At 56.3% G+C, this 18,009-nt stretch overlaps 1 protein-coding gene across 1 annotated transcript in view; it reads right to left on the minus strand.

Moving 5' to 3' along the window:
- Nucleotides 1-1,318: 1,318 nt before the first annotated feature.
- The window catches only part of SPOCK2 (SPARC (osteonectin), cwcv and kazal like domains proteoglycan 2), a 29,794-nt gene continuing 13,103 nt past the window's right edge, over nt 1,319-18,009 (minus strand). The window contains exons 2-11 of the mRNA XM_047759771.1: nt 14,190-14,198; nt 13,834-13,879; nt 13,489-13,603; nt 12,031-12,145; nt 10,208-10,322; nt 9,679-9,798; nt 8,981-9,199; nt 7,187-7,249; nt 5,026-5,163; nt 1,319-4,940 (exon numbers count right to left, since the gene is read on the minus strand). Coding sequence (XP_047615727.1) covers nt 4,795-4,940; nt 5,026-5,163; nt 7,187-7,249; nt 8,981-9,199; nt 9,679-9,798; nt 10,208-10,322; nt 12,031-12,145; nt 13,489-13,603; nt 13,834-13,879; nt 14,190-14,198 — 1,086 coding nt within the window. The 3' untranslated portion in view covers nt 1,319-4,794. The remainder of the gene's footprint in view (nt 4,941-5,025; nt 5,164-7,186; nt 7,250-8,980; nt 9,200-9,678; nt 9,799-10,207; nt 10,323-12,030; nt 12,146-13,488; nt 13,604-13,833; nt 13,880-14,189; nt 14,199-18,009) is intronic.

An 18,009-nucleotide genomic window follows, 5' to 3' on the forward strand; every position in this document is an offset into this window, starting at 1 on the left:
TTCCAACCTCCAGAACCCCTCACCTCCCCATGGCTCCTCTATTTCCCAAACCATAGGTTCCCACAAGTCCAGAGAGTGAACTGGTTTCCAGGGATCTCCATCTCCCACCTACTGTCTCCCGCAGCCTGTGTGCTGGGAGCAGCTCCCGGGCAACTCACATCCCTCCTCACCCTTCCTTCCAAGAAGACTCCGGAGCCTCCGAGTCAGAGCTTGCAGGCAGCAGTGAGAAACATCAAAGGACAGAAAACCAGCCCCTACAGCTTCCACCTCCCAGGAGATACCTCCCTGTCCTTAGGATCCATTTTAGCCAGATGGGCAAGTGTGCCCTGGCTATGGGCTGGCATGGGGGGCATGAGACACTCATGCAGGGTTTTCACTGCTGAGAAAATATTTCTATATGACCTTTGTGAGACGGCTTCTTCCTCCCATCTGCAGATGACTTGATCAAGGTCATGGTTTGTGCTAGGGCTAGAGTTGAGACTATCAAGAAATTGGAAACATAGAGTTCCCTGGTGGCTCAGCAGGTTAAGGATCTTGGCATTGTCCCCGCTGTGGTTCAGGTCACTGCTGTGGTGCAGGTTCGATCCCTGGCCCAGGAACTTTCACATGCTGTGGGAGTGGCCAAAAAAAGAAAAAAGAAAAAGAAAAGAAATTGGAAACAATATAAATATCCAAAAACATAGAAATGGTTAAATTCATCAGAACATCCATATTGCGGAATACTGTGCAAGTATTAAAGTCATGTCTTCAAATAATTTTGATGACGTGGGGGGAGGTTCATAATAGGCTGAATTTAAAAAGTGGGACAGAGAGTTTAATTTTTGCCTTGTGATACAGATGTATTTATGGCATACTACAAATATAAACCGTATATATATTTGCAATAACATCAAAAGTGTTTCTAAGTTGCTTCCATCCTTCCCTCCATGAATCAGGCCCTTTCTCACAGCCCCACCCTCTCTGAGGTCTAATATATGAAAGTGAATAAGAAAAGCGTGCTGAGCACAAGCTTTGAACCTGGGGACCTTGTTTTGTGAAAAATAACACCAAGGGGGAAAATAATGAGTAGTGCCAGTAGGTGGTGTTTATAAAGTTTTTATTTTCCATTTTCTTAAAAATAACATTTGATTTCCTTTATGCATGTGTGGAGGGTACTTGTTTCCTTAGGCTGAGTTAATAGGCAGATAAAGACGACACGAGGCGGGGTCCCCAAGTGGAGACGGGGTTGGGTGTGAGGGGAGGGGGCACGGGGAGAGGGAGGGGTGGGGTGACCCACGGGACGCTTGGGTGCCCATCAATGCACAGACACGGTCTAACACTTGGTTTTTCGATTTTTGTTTTTTTAAAGACATCTAAAATTACTGAGAGATACGATTTCAGCACTTAAATATACAGACGGAAATCCAAGCACTTGAACACAATTCTTAACTCTAAGCTCCGTTATTGCACATAACACAGTTTAAGTAGGCTTCAGGCTATAAAGCAATATGCTCTGCTTGGGACTTCGTCGGATGTCTCGAGTCTCCTTTTGCACCCCCGGTGTCTCTTCCCTTTGACCCCTGCCAGCCCACAGCCTCACGATGATGCCAGGGGTCCGTGGATTAGCCATTCATTCTCCCCAAGGGCTGAGGGTGAGGCTTTGGTGAAATGGAGGGTTCCCATGTTGATCCCAATGGACCCTCACCCACTCAGAGGTGAAGCTGAAAGAAGATGGAGCTCAGGAGAAGCCAAGTGGGTGGCCTGCCCACTAAAACCCAGACAGGCTGGCCTGAGGACAGAAGTGTGACCACCGGCCGCATGTGGCCACAGCCCCAGGGGGACAGGAGGCAACAGTCACACCCTCTAAGGCCCCCATCAGCTTCGCCTCCCTCCTCCTCCTTCCTGAGCTCCCACACCTCCCTCCCCTTCACCCTTGAACCCTCTCTGAGTGGCCTCTCAAGGCACATTTGTTCGCTCCAACTCCAACCTACCCCACCTTAGACCTGCCGTCTCTCCCAGTGCCCGTGGGTAAGCAGGCCTGGGGTGCAATGATAGCTCTGGGGCCAGGCAAGAAGCCTCTCTGAAAATTTTGGTTGAGCTCTTTTCAACATAGCTTGAATTCGGCTGCCTGCCTAAGCCAGGGGAGTGGGCACAGGACAGAGACAGAGGACACTGAGCAGAGGGACAGGGGAGAGGCTGGGGGGGGGGCAGGCAGCTTGGTCAAGGGCACACATCCAAGTAGCTGAGGAAGGACCGCCCTGCACCCTTGCTCATGAGGAAACCCACAGCTTGTCTGACAAGAAGTCACTTGGAGGCCTTCGGCCCACTGGGCACAAGCTGCTTGGTCTAGCTTTGGGGGCCTGGGCCCCAGAAAGTGGAGTAAAAAGCAGTGTTGGGGCTTCAGAGACAGGGCAAGGCTGGACCCCCGAGTCCCACCAGGGTCTTAGTTCAGCGCCTTTTGCTTTCTTTCTACAACATACTTACAAGGTTATAAAAACGTGCACAACCAAAAGACCCAGAGACGCAGGGAGGGCACATGACCCCAGGGGAGGAGGGCGCCAGTGAGAGGAGAGGGATGCCCCTCCCTCTCCCCCCCCCCCAACACCCCAGCATCCTCAAGAGCCACCCCCAGGGGATGGTTCCAGGTCTCTGAGCTGGGGCAGAGGGAAGAGACAGACAGACTCCAATCCTAGCGAGAGCAGTTAAGTTTCAAGTAGCTCTGAGAGGGGCGGCTGCTCAGAGAGCAGAGGGCTGACTTGGACGGGCATTTCCCTGAACGGAGCCGGGGACCAGAGGGAGGGGGTGGGAGGACAGGGAAGGGAAGGGGGGAGGCGGGCCAAAGGGGATCTGGAACAGCGCGACACCTTAACAATCAGAACTGTGCTGCGGAATGAGAAGCAGTCCTTGGGGCGAACTGGAGCTGCGTTATTTCCCCCAAGGGAGGGCTCGGAAGATGTTGACTCCAGGGTGGAGCAAAGGGGCGGACGGGTGAGGCTCTTCCACAGAGTCCCACAGATGCTGAGGATGCTGCCGAAGCCAGGGAGCCAGACTGGGAGGCTTGCCCGGGGAGCCTCACCACGTGGACGCCGCACCTGTTGCCACCCAGCAGACAGGGTGCTCCTCCTCACAGGCCAGGCCCCCAGGGATGGTCCCTAGGCTCATACACACACACACACACACACATGCGCACACGCTCACACACACACACATACACACGTACACTGCGCGCACCACACACCGAAGGGCATCAGAGGCCCAAGGCCAGGTAAGAAATTCTTCACCAAAGGTGTTAAGAAATTTGCTACAACAGGGATAACTGGACAGGGTAAGAAAAAGAAAAACCAAAAACCATGGGGCACCTTCTCATCCACTCTGGCTCCTGCTTGGTAAGGAGACTGGGGGGAGCAGTGAGATGTAGCCTCAGATACTGGTTGCCCAGGCCTGTCCCCATTGACTTTGTGCAACCCTGAACATCTCAGGGCTTGAAAGCCCCTCCACTAGAGCAGCCCTAGAAGGGGGCCCTCTGAAGGGACAGAGAGAAAGCCCAGGCACTGAGAGGAGTGGGGCTGGCATGGCCCACGGGTGCCTCTCTCTTGAGGAAGAGGAGAGATGGGGAAACATCACAGACTCTAGGGGCAGCAGCCTGCAGCTTCCCACTGCTCCTCCTTCCCGGGGTCTCAGAAACAACACTTTCTGTTGGTCTGGAAGGGAGGTGAGCATTTATTAAGGGATCAGGGAGGAGGTGGGTGCACACACGCAGCACTGGCCACGCCCCAGGCCCCTCACCTGCTGCCTGATCCGTGGGCTCCTGGAATAAACTAGGGAACCCCAGCAGGAGGGACAGGGGCAGCTGTGGGCACCCCCTCACTTGGGCCGGGGGAGCTTACCTGCACAACCACCTCTCATTGCCTCCACAGAACAGCCCAGATCATGCCCCAACCTGGGAGCCACAGAAAGGGGCCCAAGCTGTTTCAGGGCCTGGCATCCTAAGGGCTATACCTGGTTCTGCAAAAGCAGACTCTCCTGACCGCCCCCAGTCCCTGGCAGCTTGGTGAAGCCATCCCGACCCCCTGCCCCTCAGTGTCCACCCACAGCTCCTTCCCAGCCACCTTTGGTCGCAGAGGCCTGAATTAAGAGGAGAGAGTCCAATAAAGGGAAAGGGCTCGCTGCAGCGGGGGTCCCGGCCCATCCGCTGAGCATGGTGGGGGGTGGTCACAGTTAAAGCAGCCACCAGACAACTCCCTGCCCTCCCCAACTCCCCTCTGCAATAGGGACTTAACCCACAGGCCGGGGCATGACTCCAGGAGGGGCAGGGAGAAGGGCAGGTGCAAGAGGAGGCAGAGCTGGTTGAGGCAAGGGTAGCAATTCAGGGCAAGGCACCCCAGGGTGTCCGGGCCAGCCTGGAAGGGACTGGGGACTGGCAAGGGGGCATCTCATTTAATCAATTTTGACCTTGTGGTGTGTGCATGTGAATGTGTGTATTTTAAAATCAATACATGGAAAGAAAACAACTGCAAGGATGCCTAAGAGGCCTTGGGTGACTCACTCTGCCAGGAGCAGTGTGGGCCAAGGGCACATTTGTCAGCGCATGCCCCCCCCCACACACACATACATGCTCATACACACGTTCATACACACTCAGACATCCAAGCCTTACATGTCACACCCACACGTCTGGTCCTCCCCGTTGGAGCCAGGGTCCTTCCGACTGTATTTTCCAGATGCATTCACAAGCTGCCTGCTTCTGTCCAGGTCTCTGCTGGCCCGTCCCCCCAGCGCCGGCACCCTGGCCTTCCCCGGCTCCCCACGGGCCATCTACCAGATGTAGCCTCCGTCATCCGCCTCGCCCGCCTCGCCCTCCTCCTCCTCCGCCTCCTCGCCTGCTTCCTCCGTCTCCTTCTCCTCCTCGTCCTCCCAGCCGACACCACTCCCAAAGTCCCCTGAGAAGCCCACGATGTCATCTGTGAGGGGAACAAACCAAGGGGCAGGTTAGGACCCCGCCAGCAGGGGAGCCCAACCACGCTGAGCCAGGTACCAGCTGCTTACCGCAGTCAGGGCTCCCGTGCGTGCGGGTGCCGGTCAGCTCCAGGCCCAGCTGGTCCACACACCAGCAGTCGCCGCTGCTCTGGTCACACTGCATCTTCCGGTAGTAGCCGTCCTCGTCACAGCTCGGGATGAATACTCCTGAATGAGGCAGCCCCCACCCCACCCCTGGGATCAGAGCAGGGGCCTTGGGATGTGGGCTCTTCAGAGAGGTGGCCCTGGAGCCATGGGTGCCCCCAACACCACTGGAGCCCAGCCAGCCCAGGTACCAACCACCCAACAGGCTCAAATGTCCATGGCTGGATGCCAGTGTTTCTCCCAGGTCAACTGACTGGAAATGAGAAAACCTGCCTTTCTAAACCACCTGTTCAGCCGCTGCAAGGGCTCCCATCTGCCTTAACGGTTCCCAAGTCCTATAGGATGGCCATCTGACCTCATCATGCCCGGCAGACGGCCAGTCCTCTGCCTGGCTGTCCCCTGCCGTGCATGCCCAGCTTCTCTTCCCAGCCCTCGAATTCTGATCTGCCCTCTGGGCCCCCGCTCCTTTCTTCAAGACCCAGAGCTGCTGATCCTTTGTCCACTCAATAGACATGTGCTGAGATTACTGTTTGGGGACCCCAGAGGTAAATTGTGTCCACTCAGGGAGGGCATGGAAATGATAACCCCAGGCAGTGGAAGACAGGTGCCCTAAGGCCCAGTGGGCATGCTCAGGGAATGTAGAAGAGAGAGCGTTGCTTCCAGGAGGAAGGTCCTGGCTGCCTGGCAGAAGCGGCACTAACGCCCACCCCCAAAGGCCACTGCATTCCTGGTCAATGTGGCTTTGCAGGGAGGTCCTAGTATTTGGTTTCATATGCACTAGCCTCACTGCCCAGATAATTTTCATTTGGGTTTTGCTTTTTCTTGGCTGCCCCATGGCATACGGAATTCCCCAGCCAGGGATCCGATCCGAGCCACAGTTGTGATCCACACCACAGCTGTGGCAACACTGGATCTTTAACCCACTGGGCCCGGCTGGGGATCGAACCTGTGTCCTTGCCGCTGCAGAGACACCGTCAATCCCATTGTGCCACAGTGGGAAGGCCTCACTGCCCAGTTAAATGTGAAGGAGCTATGAGGCCCCAAGGGATCTGCCCTTCAGACCACTGTCCCCTCAACCACCATGCCCATTAGCCACATGGGTCCTTTCTGTTCCCAAGAACATCGTCCTGCCCTCGGCTCTGCTCCTGCCTGCCTTGTTCTCACCCCTCAGGTCTCCTCTTGATCAGCTCCCTAAGGAAGGCTTCGCTGATCCAAGGCTGACTTCTGTCCACTGTGCTCTCCCTCAGCACCGCAGATACACAAGCCACCGTTGGTTGCTCTGTCTTTCTGGTGCGTCAGTTTATGGGGTGTGTTTCCTCAAGGAGCCTGTGTGCTTTACGAGGCCAGAGACCAGGCACATCTTGCCATCCGTTCTCACCTGGCTGGGTTGGCTGCTGTGGCTCCAGGGCTGGCACTCAAGTGTTTGGAGAGAACAGGAGCATTTGCTGTGGAGGGGCCTCCCTTGAGCTCTGCACACACCCTTGCTGAACTGAATGGAGGGTTCTAGGACCCTTCTGTGTCCCTACCTCCAGCCCCAGTAGGAGTGGTCACAAAATCAGTACCAGATTAGTACTGGCTTAAAATGTACTTATTGAGAGGCTGTTTGGGAGGCCTTGCCCCACTACAAGGATTCAAAACAAGAAAGGAGGAGTTCCTGTCGTGGCTCAGTTGTTAATGAATTTGATTAGGAACCATGAGGTTGCAGGTTCGATCCCTGGCCTTGCTCAGTGGGTTAAGGATCCAGCATTGCCATGAGCTGTGGTGTAGGTTGTAGACGTGGCTCAGGTCCCACGTTGCTGTGGCTGTGGTGTAGGTCAGCAGCTACAGCTTTGATTCGACCCCTAGCCTGGGAACCTCCATATGCCATGGGGGCAGCCCTAGAAAAGGCAAAAAGACAAAAAAACAAAAACAAAAACAAAAACAAAAACAAACAAACAAGAAAGAAGTTTCCCTCCCCTGGCTTCCTAGGCCAGGGCCTCCTCTGGGCTCAGCAGGGCCCATAATACCCAGGGGCCGGAGCCTCTGGGCCTTCAAGGAACTCTGGGGGCTGCTGCCCCCTCCTCTGAGCCCAGCCCAGCCCCCTCACCTGGCTTCTTCTTGGCTGCCTCCTGGATCTGGATGCGCTCCAGCTCCGCCAGGCAGGGGGGCTCTGTGGGAAGAAAAGAGCCTCTGAAGGGGGCCGTCCCACAACAGTGATGGGCTCCCCGCCCCCAAGGCTTAGAAACCCAGGCAGGGGGCTCGCAAGATGAAAACACCCTGGGAAGCCCCACCAGCAGGATGCACCTCTAAGGTCTCCAAAGTGGACACAGGGGCTCTCCAAGATAAGAACACCCAGGGCCCAACTGCAGGAGACCATTCCATGGCTGTGGGGTGGGCTGAGGCCCCACAAGAAGCCCAGGGCTCTCTCCGGGTGTTGGCAACGCATGGGACAAGTGCACAGGACTCAGAAGAGGAGGTGGGGGGAATGAACAGATTCCCCAGGTGAGAGGCCCGGGAGAGGACGTAAGACAAGAGGGAACATCAGACAAAAGCCTGAAAATAACTGGCAGCCAAATCTAACTTGCCTGTGACCTTGAGAAGTCCCCCAGCCCTTCCCCGTGGGAGGCCTAGCTGATCATAAGATGAGATCAGTTTCCAGTCTCCTGCCCCAGAAGGCCGCTGTACAGAATGGACATCACGAGCTTCAAAGGTCGGGGAAGTAAAAGTGCTGGTGCTGTGCGGCGAGCAGGAAGGCTGGGTGGTTAGTGGATCAAAATACCTGACGCTGGCAGAGGGATTTGTAGTTTACACAGTGCTCTGCACCCAGATCGTCTCACTTCATCCTAACAACAGTCTCTGACGTATCATTATCTCCTAATTCAGATGAAGAAACTGAACTTGGAAAGATTCAGTTGCCTGCCCAAGGTCTCAAATCAGCAAATGGTGGAGCCCTCACAGAAGCCCCAGCCTCGGGCCCTGGATGCCGTAGTACTCCCACCACACGACCGCAGTGGGGACCCGGACCATCACCAGAGGCAGAGCAAGGGCTACCTGAGCCCTGGGCCAGGCGGGTCAGCTGACCCCTCGGAACCTCAGGTTCCCCATCAGTGAAGGTTACCACTTGGCCTAGGTGATCGATGAGCACACGTCCCACTCTGGTTCTGGGTATATAAAGCTGGCAAATGATGCCAGATCTCTAAGGCTAATGATTACCTGCCCAATCATATATATGGGGCAAATAATGTGAGATGAGCCCCAAAGTGGAATCACTGAGAAGCCAAGGTGACTTCAGGGCCCCTCGGCCCCTTCCAAGCCCCCCAAGTAGCCCTAGAAATTTTACATACATTTGTAGGGTTTTATTATATTTTAATTTTTTTTCTTCTTAGGGCCACACACATGGCATATGGAAGCTCCCAGACTAGGGGTCAAATCCAAGCTGTAGATACTGGCCTATGCCACAGCCAGAGCAACACTGGATCTAAGCTGCATCTGCAACCTACACCATAGGTCACGGCAACGCCGGATCATTAACCCACTGGGCGAGGCCAGGAATCAAATCTGTGTCCTCATGAATACTAGCTGGGTTCATTAACCACTGAGCTTACATCTGTAGTTTTTAATACTCTTCCTTAAAGAAGGCCTCTCTAAGTGTGTGTAAGCTTCAGGACCCACAAAACCCACCCTGGAGCCTGCAGAGGAAGGGAGCTGAGTGCTGGCTTCCCTGGGCTCCAGCAGGTGAGCTGCTGAGAGTGCAGGAAGCAGGGTGTGGGGAGGAGGGGAGCTGGAAAAGTCCTGGCCTGGGGAGGTGGCAAGAGGGAGCCACCTGGAACCCCAAAGAGCCTGGAGCGAGGGGCGGAGCACTCACAGCAGGGCTGGGGCCAGGGGAGGGGGCCACACTCACTCTCCCTCCAGAAGCAGAAGCACCATTCAGCGGTGGAGACTCGGCCATCCTTGTAGGTGTCACAGGAGTTGAAGAAGGGGCGGATGCAGACCTCGTACTTGTCCAGGTTGATGGCAGCCAGCTCCATCTGGTCCAGGAAGAGGTCTGCACTGGTGTCCAGCTTGGAGAACATCCAGCCGATGGAGTCCTTGCAGCTGGCCCCCAGGCTCTTGTCCAGCCCTGGGAAGAAGCCATGGTTCAGACCCGCTCCATCCATCCATCCGTCCCTCCACCTCTCCATCAGCCCCAGCCCCCGTTCAGAGTCAGGGCAGCTCGGAATCTAACCGCAGGGGTGAGAAACTCAAGAATGGCTGAAGTTCATCCCTTTGCCTCTGCAGAGGACTCCACCCAAACTGGTCAAAATGCTATTTTAAAAGTCCTTTAGGGAAGATATTTCCTTCCCTTCCCTTGGCTACCCATTTCAGGGTTTAGCTTTCTTCCACCCATTTGAAGTAGTTCTTCCCGTTAACTAACCCAAATCCCTCCTGTCTAGTCAAAGCCTACCTCCCTTTGTTCTGAGATTTAGGCTCTTTTAGGGGCTCAGAGTCTGGCAAAAGGGAGCAAAAAGCAGGTGCTCCCCATGCAGCCAGGTGGCCCCAGGGCACACCTGTCTCCCCATCTCCCACCCTCCTCCCAGCCAGAGCAACCAGCTCCTGTACCACTGGCCAGGTTGGCCCCGCTGCTGACTGAGCCATTCTGCTTGGAGTTCTCATGAAGGAGCTGGAACCAGTCTCGCAGCCGATCCCCCAAGTCAGCCAGGTCCTGACCTGTGCAGGTCTCTGCAGTGGGCAGATCAAGGCAAAAGGGGGTGGAGGGGGAAAGGGGGGGTGAAGCAGCAAGCATGGTCTCAGCTGCAGGTGCTGCCCTACAGGCCCAAAGGCCAGGCAGTGGTCAGGGGATGCCAGAAGGAACACGAGTTAGAAATGAGAGGCTCTCGTCCCTCCTCTCCCATCTTCCCCGCCCCAACTCCCCAGCCCTAAAAACACACAGCACAGGCTTCCTATGATATGGCCTGAGCCCTCTGGCTCCATGTAAACCTCCAGACCCATAGGTCCCTCAGGCCTGTCCCTGTTTTTGCCACTTCTTCCAGCCGCAAACCTCTCTTATCATCCCAGGGCCCTGAAGGAGGTGCCCTGGCAGTGAGACAGCCCCCCACCCTCAGCCTCGTCATGGCCCAGCACTCATTACCTGGTTTGCTATCGGCGGTGGAGGTGGCGGCCTGCTCTGTGGGGCAGGGGCAGGGGCCCTCGCATCTCACCGTCAGCTGCTTGCTGCTCAGGCACGCCTGCTGCTCCAGCTTACACTGCACAGGGAGAAGGATCGGACTAAGTGACAGGGGCACTGCTGGGGGCACTCTCGAGCCCACCACGGCAGGCACATCTGCCTTCCTCCTTGGGGACGGGAGGGACCGACCTCTGATTAGCTGGAAGGGGCCTTCCCTGTCCCTCTGGAGGCCACAGGTGCACAGTGGTCAGGGGCAGCAGACCCAGGAAGGGGGTCCCAGGGAATCAAAGGCTCCCAGGGGCCCCACTCTGCACCAGCCTGCCCTCTCTGCTCCTTTATCACTCCCAAGAAAGCCCCCATCCCCTCACCCTCTCACACCCCCCTCCTCGCCCTCACGGCCCCTCCTCTTCCCCACAGCCCCTTGGCCCCTGGGTACCGGCTACAGGGCCCTCCCCTCCACAGCCTTCCCACGGTCCCCTCCATGGGCTCTCTGGATAACAAACAGCCACCAGTTATTAAACATCTGCTCATTCCCCAGCTGTTACTAAAAAACACTCCACCGCAGCTGTTTGCCGCTTCCCAGAAGTGCTCATCCCTCCCTTGCCCTCTGTTTTCCCCTGGTTGCTTCTGCTTTCCTTTCCCCCGTGGGAAGACCACTCATGAGAAGCGGGGGTCACCGGAGCATTTTTACATCATCTCATTGGGTACCCGACAGCTCTGTGAGGGAGCAATTTCATTACTTGTGCTCAGCAGAGAGCATGGAAGCTCAGAGAGACCCAGTGACTCAGCCAAGGCCACAAGGCTGCACTGGAAGCCAGGCTTCCACCTCCCCACAGGGCAGCGCCAAGACCCTCAGACCACAGCCCCGTGCCCCAAAGGGTGGTGTGACACAGCGGCGGCCCCTCTCCCTCTCTCAGCTCCACCTCCCTCCTCTGTATCCATCCTGCCTCCTCCGTGCAGCTTCTGCCCCCTGCTTATCCTCTCCCCTCCTTTTCTTCACCCATGGCCACCTCCTCCTCTCTCCAGCTTCAATCATCACCCACAGGGGGTGACTCTTAAATCTGTGTCTCACCCCCAAAGGTTTCCTAAGCCCCAGAGCTCAATTCCAGCTAACAGTCCATGCCCTCCAAACACTCAGCAACTCCTCGCTGCTGGTGGAAGCATCCACAAGGAGCCCTGAATTATAAAGTGCTTTCACAGCTATTGTCCCATTTAACCCTCACAAAAATCCCATGAAGGTGGGAATCCATCCCCCTGCCCCAACCATTCCCTCCCACATCGTTGTTTCATGGAGGCTTACCTCCTCCCACCCAGAACGCCTGGTGCTTGCTGGTGAGCCATCCTATGCATGTGGAAATCCGCCCGCCCGTGGAAAGATTTCAGCTCCCAACATATGGAGGTTCCCAGGCTAGGGGTCTAATCAGAGCTACAGGTGCCGGCCTACACCACAGCCACAGCAATGCCCAATCCAAGCCATGTCCTCGACCTACACCACAGCTCATGGCAACGCCAGATTGTTAACCCACTGCGCAAGGCCAGGGATTGAACCCCAAGCCTCATGGTTCCTAGTTGGATTCGTTTCTGCTGCGCCACAACGGGAACTCCTAGCTCAGGCTCTTGAGCTGCTCAGCCTGGGTTTCCTTGGTTCCCCTACTGTGATTAGGCCACACTGAATGCAAGAGCATCTGGCCCCATGTCAGCACTGATTGCCCCACAGAAGGGTGGGCTGAGTTTCCTCTCTGTTCCCTGGCTTCAAGTGCACCCGACCCGGGGCTGGGGTTCCTCACCACTGAGCTGTAAGTGTGGCCATCAGAGCCACAGACGGAGGCGAGCTGGGCCATGTGACAGGGCTTACAGGCAGTGTCTTTGTTTCCATGGAGTTTCAAGGCGGGCTGCTTGATCCTACAGGAGGAGCAGGATAGGAGGGCACAAGGATGGAGGCAAAAATGAGAGAGGGACAGGGGAAGGGAGGGTTCAGGAGACTGGTTCCAGAAAGAAGCTGCTCTTGGTGACCTATAGGACACGCGGCTGCCTCCCTGCCCCTGCCCCCACTCCCATCACCCCCAGGAGACCCTCCTCTACTTCACAATGGTAGAATCATCAGGGCAGAGTAAAGACCCCCCGTTTCTCCTCTCCAGCAAGGTTTTTTGTTTTGAATTGAGTTATTCACCAACATTTGCAACATGGAAACATTCACATAAAAATCTGGATTCCTGGCTTTGGTGAAACGTAAGGCATGGCAGTCTTGTCCTACATTTCCAGAGGGCCTGAGCTCCCCAGAGTGGTCCATCACTGAGCTCTCTTCATCCATGGACATCACCTGCCAGGCCGCTACCAGCATCTGAGATTGTAACCCTACATCTCCGGTCCCTGATTCTATGATTAGGGAGAAAGGGAAGAGAAATGGGATCTTCTCCAGAGCCCTTGGAGTCAGGCAGGGTCTTGACATTGGGCCGGGAGCTCAGGCCTCATTGGCCCCTCACTCTTTCCTTCCTCTATGAACCTGGCCTGAAATATGTCATGAAGTCGTTGCATGTCAGAGCTGGAAAGAACCTCAAACTAACTGGGCCAACCTATCTGCCTTACAGAAAAGGACACCAAGGCCCAGAGAGGACATGTGGCTTTCCCTGGGTCCCACAATTGGGTGACCGATCTCATACAGTGTGATGATTTTGAAATAGGTCCATAGACATATTTCCTCCTCCCTCCAAAAGATGGAGCCTAATTCCTCTCCCCCAGAATGCGGCAGGACTTATGACTCACTCCTAACAAATAGAAGTGGCATGGGTAACAACGTGACTTCTGAGACCAGGTCATAAATGACATTGCGGCTTCCTCCTTTGCTCTCTCTCCCTTGGATGACTTGCTTCATGGGAAGCAAGCTGTCATGTTGTGAGCACACTCAAGCATCCCTATGGAGAGGCCCCCTTAATTAGGGTCAACAAGTGGGGGAGCTTGGAAGTGGGTCTTCTGGCCCCAGTCCAGCCTTCAGATGATGCAACCTCAGCCGGTATCCCAACCGTAACCTCCTGACATTCCCTGAGTCAAAACCATCCAGTAGAACCACATGTGATTCCTGACGCTTACAAACAGTGTGAGATAATACACATTTGTTGTCTCAAGCCACTAAGCTTTGGGTAGTTTGTTTTGCAACAAGAGGTAACTAATACATAGGAAAGGATCAGTGAAGCCCCTGCCCTTTAAGCAACCCCCCTCCAGCACCCCCAGCTTCCCAAGGCCCTCACCTGTGCTCCAGCTTCTTGCGGCTGATGCACATGGCCCGCTGGTAGCCCTGAGCAATGCACACCTTGTGACGGCTGCACTTCACCTTCTGGCAGGGGTCCTTGGTGGTATCCAGAGCTGCAGGGGCGCAGAGTTAGGACACAGGTCACCTGGGAATCCATGCCAGAGAGCCCTGGAACCCACCCCCAGCCTCCCTTCCGAGCTGGGAATCCCCTCTCTCTGGCAGCCCTCGATAATCAGAGCTCCTTAGCTCAGATGTCCCACCCTCATCAGCGCCTGGCTCGCCCTCTGGTCTTGGATCTTCACAGGTGTCAGTCACCTTCCTGCACCTGCAAGGGGTATGTTACCTTCATCTCCTTGCTGATTGTCCTCCCAGCTCTTGATGTAGTCGTCCTGAGGAAGATGAGAGGCAGGAGGGGAAGGGAACAGACCAGAGGGCTGGACTACCTCTTCCACAGGCCAAGTGCCACCGTGCGAATGGCTTCCCACACGATCCCTGTCTACCCAGGCCCTGCCAGCTGCCTCCCCCAGACCTCTATCCCCCTAAACCCACATCCCCAAATCCCTTCCAGCCTCTCCCACAAGTTCTATTTCCCTCTCCCCTCTCCCATGCTGGATGCTGCCGGGAAGGAGAAATCAGGGTGAGGATGCAGAGGGAGAAGAATGGGAATACACATGCAGTGGCGCCCTGGACAGTACTCACCTCTACCTCCTGGGGATCGGGAAGCAGCAGCAGGCCACCCACCAGAAATGGAGCAGGAGGAGAGAGAGAGAGAGAGATGGGGATTTAGTGTGAGGTTCACCCTCAGACCATGTGGTCCCAAGGCTCCCCAGGCCTCATCATGCTGACGGTAGATGCCGGGCAACAGTCTTCAATGACTATGGTCCTCTGAGCTTTATGCCTCCAGTGGGAGGCCAGTACTTTACCACAGAGAGCTTAAGGCCTGGCCCGCTCAGGGCTGGTCTTAGGAGCAGTAGAGGTAAGGCACATTGCTTGGAGGGCGAGGCCCCATCCCTCCACTCCAGGCCCTGAAGCTGGTCCCAGTGGCTCAGCCTGAGCCCACCATCAGGACAGAGGGCCCACACTGCCTGGAACCGTGATTCTCACGCCTGTGCCCTGGCTGTGCCAGAAACGCCCTCTCTCCTTCTGCCCAGGCCCTTCCCTAGGCAGTCCCTTCCCCGGGCAAAAGCCCCCCAGGCAAGCAAGGCAGGCGGGGCCTCCCTTCCAGGCTGCATGGCAACTGTTTTTGAGTCAAGGCCTGACTTTCCTGCAGAGCCGAGATGGTGCCCTGAGAGACAGGCGACCCTCTCAAAGGCTTCCTCAGTTACCACCATGCCGCTGCCAACCCTCAGATTCAGAAGATCTAGAAAAGGCCCTCTGAGGATACCTGTTCCAGCCCCCTCTGTGTGCAGGAGAGGCCAGGAAACCCAGACACAAGAAATGACCTGACACAGTAACACCGTCTCAAAACCCAGGTCTCCCAATGCCCAGCACAGACCCCTCTTCTGGATATAGCATCCTGCTGGGGACCCAGGGCTCCCAGGAGTTCGTGTGTCACCCTGCTCCCTCCCGCATGGGCCCCTCCTGGGCCTGTGGACCCCACAGCAGCCAGAGGCACAGCAGCTCCCGCCCAGCAGAGCTCACTAGCACAAAGCCCCAGCTCATTCTGGTTTCCCCACTTTTCCCCGTGGGGGTGGAGGCAGCTGCTAAAAACCAGCAGACAGCTTCCGAGGAGCTCCTGGTGGCAGCTCCGCTGGGCAGGCAGGGAGAGAGTGTCTCAGGATAGGAGGCTGGCAGTGCCAAGGAGCCAGGTGCCCACCTCCTCTGGACGGGGCTCCAATTGCCCCCTCATCCGGAGTCCCACCCAAGGACTAGTACTGGGCAGGGATGGGGGGCAGAGGCCACACTCTGGGGTCAGGGGAGGGAAGATGGAGGGAAGAGACCGTGTCACGCCTGGGGAAGAGAGCATGGAGCCCTGGCACCAGAGGGCAGCCCCACGTGGTGGCGACAAGCACAAAGGAGGGCGACCACTGAGCTTTGAAAGCCCAAGGGCTCTGAGGCTCCCATGTGTCCCCTGGAGGTTGACAGGCATCAGAGGAACAAGCGGGGGCAAGAGCCTTTATCAACACGGCCTCCTGGGCAAGGGCCAGAACGGGGCCAGGCTCAGCATGCAGTTGGCCTCACACGCCGATAGATCTCGGTGTGGTCAGGAGTGCTGCTGAGCATGTGCTTCTGCACACGTGTGTGCACTCATTCGGGCCTTGGGTGTGCACAAGCACGCTCCTGGGCGTGTGACCTAGAGCACATATGTGTGCAGGGGTGTGTGTCTTCCGGTCACATGTGAAGCAAGAGCACGTGCTGGGTGTTGGCAGGAAAGGACACTTCAAGGCAGGTCACCCAAAGCCAGTTTGTGTCCATCCAGTAACAAAGTAACAAAACCTACTCCTGAGAGCAGCCTCCAGTTTTCACACCTGGGGACCGAGGCCCATCGGCTTGGCCTTCCTGCCTCTTCCTCAGGGAGAGAGGGCCAGGAGGGCTGGGAAGGAAGCAGGAGGGCAGGAGGCTTCTGCCTGTGGGGGTCTGATGGGCGCTGGCTCTGCTCCTTCTTTCTGCTTTGCTCTCACGTGTGTCTTTGGGCATCTCTTTGTCCACTTCCCCATCTCTCTCTCTCTCCTTGGTCTCTCTTGTTCTCTCCCGCTTCCCTCTCCCACACCAGGCCCCCACAGCCATGTTCAAGCAGCCAAGGGTCCCACTGTCCTTGGACCCAGGAGCAGGCAGGCAGGAGGAAGACCACAGCAGGGGCTTCCCGGGAACCTGGCCTGAGCAGCCCCCTGGGCACTGGGCAGACCGGCCCAGGCTCCTGGCTTGGGCACCCACCCAAGGCCCCAGTGCATGGCCGGAGCCCTTCTGAGCCCCTGGACAAGGAGACTGCAAGGCAGCTGACAGGGAACTGAGGCACGATTTCCCGGCTTGCCAGGGCCAGAGGAAGCCAGCTCAGATCAGTCCTTGTTCCCCAGGAGCTCATCAGTGGGATGAGGTCCCTCACGTGGTGTCCACGCCACCACAGATGGGAAACGAGGCTGAGAGTAACCAAGTGGCCAAGGCCAAGGTGATATGGTTGGGACAAAAAGTAGGGACTGATTGGAGTTCCCTGTGGCACAGCACAAGATGGGGTTGCAGCTGAGGCGTGGTTTCAATCTCTGGCCTGGGGACTTCCACATGCTGCAGGGTTGGCCCCCCAGAAAAGTAGGGGCTGGCCTCCCTGGAGTAGGGGTCTTCCCGTCTGCTCCATGATTCTCAGGGAGGGGAGTGGGCATGAGGTTGTGAAGAGGACAGAGGAAGTGGCTGGTATGAGTCACCTGCCCTCAGTCAAAAAGGTCTGTGTGCCCCAGAAGCCACCCACACAGGAACTGGAGTGTGTGTGTTTAGGGGGCTGGGTATCAGCCAAAGACCTTGATACCTGCTCACTGACTCCCACACTCTAGCCCTACCCTCTGCCTTAACCTCCAACCAGGCTGTAAGCAGAAGTACTGGGACTCAGTACAAAGTGGGTTCTCAAAGGTCAATAGCAAGAATTTCTGGGAGTTCCCGTAGTGGCTCAGTGGTTAACGAATCCGACTAGGAACCATGAGGTTGCGGGTTCGATCCCTGACCTTGCTCAGTGGGTTAAGGATCCGGCATTTGCTGTGAGCTGTGTTGTAGGTAGCAGACATGGCTTGGATCTGGCATTGCTGTGGCTATGGTGTAGGCCAGCGACTACAGCTCCAATTGGACCCCTAGCCTGGGAACCTCCATATGCCGTGGGTGCAGCCCAAGAAAATGGCAAAAAAAAAAAGAAAAGAAAAGAATTTCTGGTTAGAAATCCAGGGGGGAGTCGGGTGGGGGATGAGGGAGTCCCAAGAAAAGGACTTTCACTGTCCAGCTGCCTTGTTAGAGGACTAGCAGGGTGCCATCTCCACCCAGCCTAGCCTTCCCCTGATCCAGCACACAGGAATTGAGCCCCTTCTGGATACAATGTTACCTGGCCTGGGTTCTTACTCAACTTCTTATCTCTACTCTGGTGGATGAGATCAGGGAGACCTAAGTGGTTCTGGATCCCAGGACTCTCGCTCCCAGGAAAGTTCAAGCAGCCAGCCAGAGAGAGGGATGAGGAGGTGAGAGGGCCCACATAGAACCCCAGGCTCCCCCACCAGTGCACCTTGGGCCAGTACCGTGGCTGGCAGGATCTCAGCATCCATCCCGTGGGACCGTTCAGAGATTAAAGGAGATGGTGTCTGGGGGGTGCCTGGGGTCCACCAAGTACTCAGCAAATAAAAGTTGTTATAGCAGAAGAGGAGCAGAAGCTTCAGGTGGAGAAAATGTGGGAGAAGCAGGAAATGGACAAGGAGGGGCCACACGAGGAGTCCCTGCAAGTGGAGAAGAGAGAGGCCACCGCTGGGAAAACAGAGATCGGGGGGTGTGAGGAGAGGGTGCCCAAGGGGCCTCGGTGGGAGGGGCGATGAGGAAGTCCTGTGGGTGGCAT

Source organism: Phacochoerus africanus, chromosome 15 (assembly GCF_016906955.1).
Source record: "Phacochoerus africanus isolate WHEZ1 chromosome 15, ROS_Pafr_v1, whole genome shotgun sequence".
Lineage (NCBI taxonomy): Eukaryota > Metazoa > Chordata > Mammalia > Artiodactyla > Suidae > Phacochoerus > Phacochoerus africanus.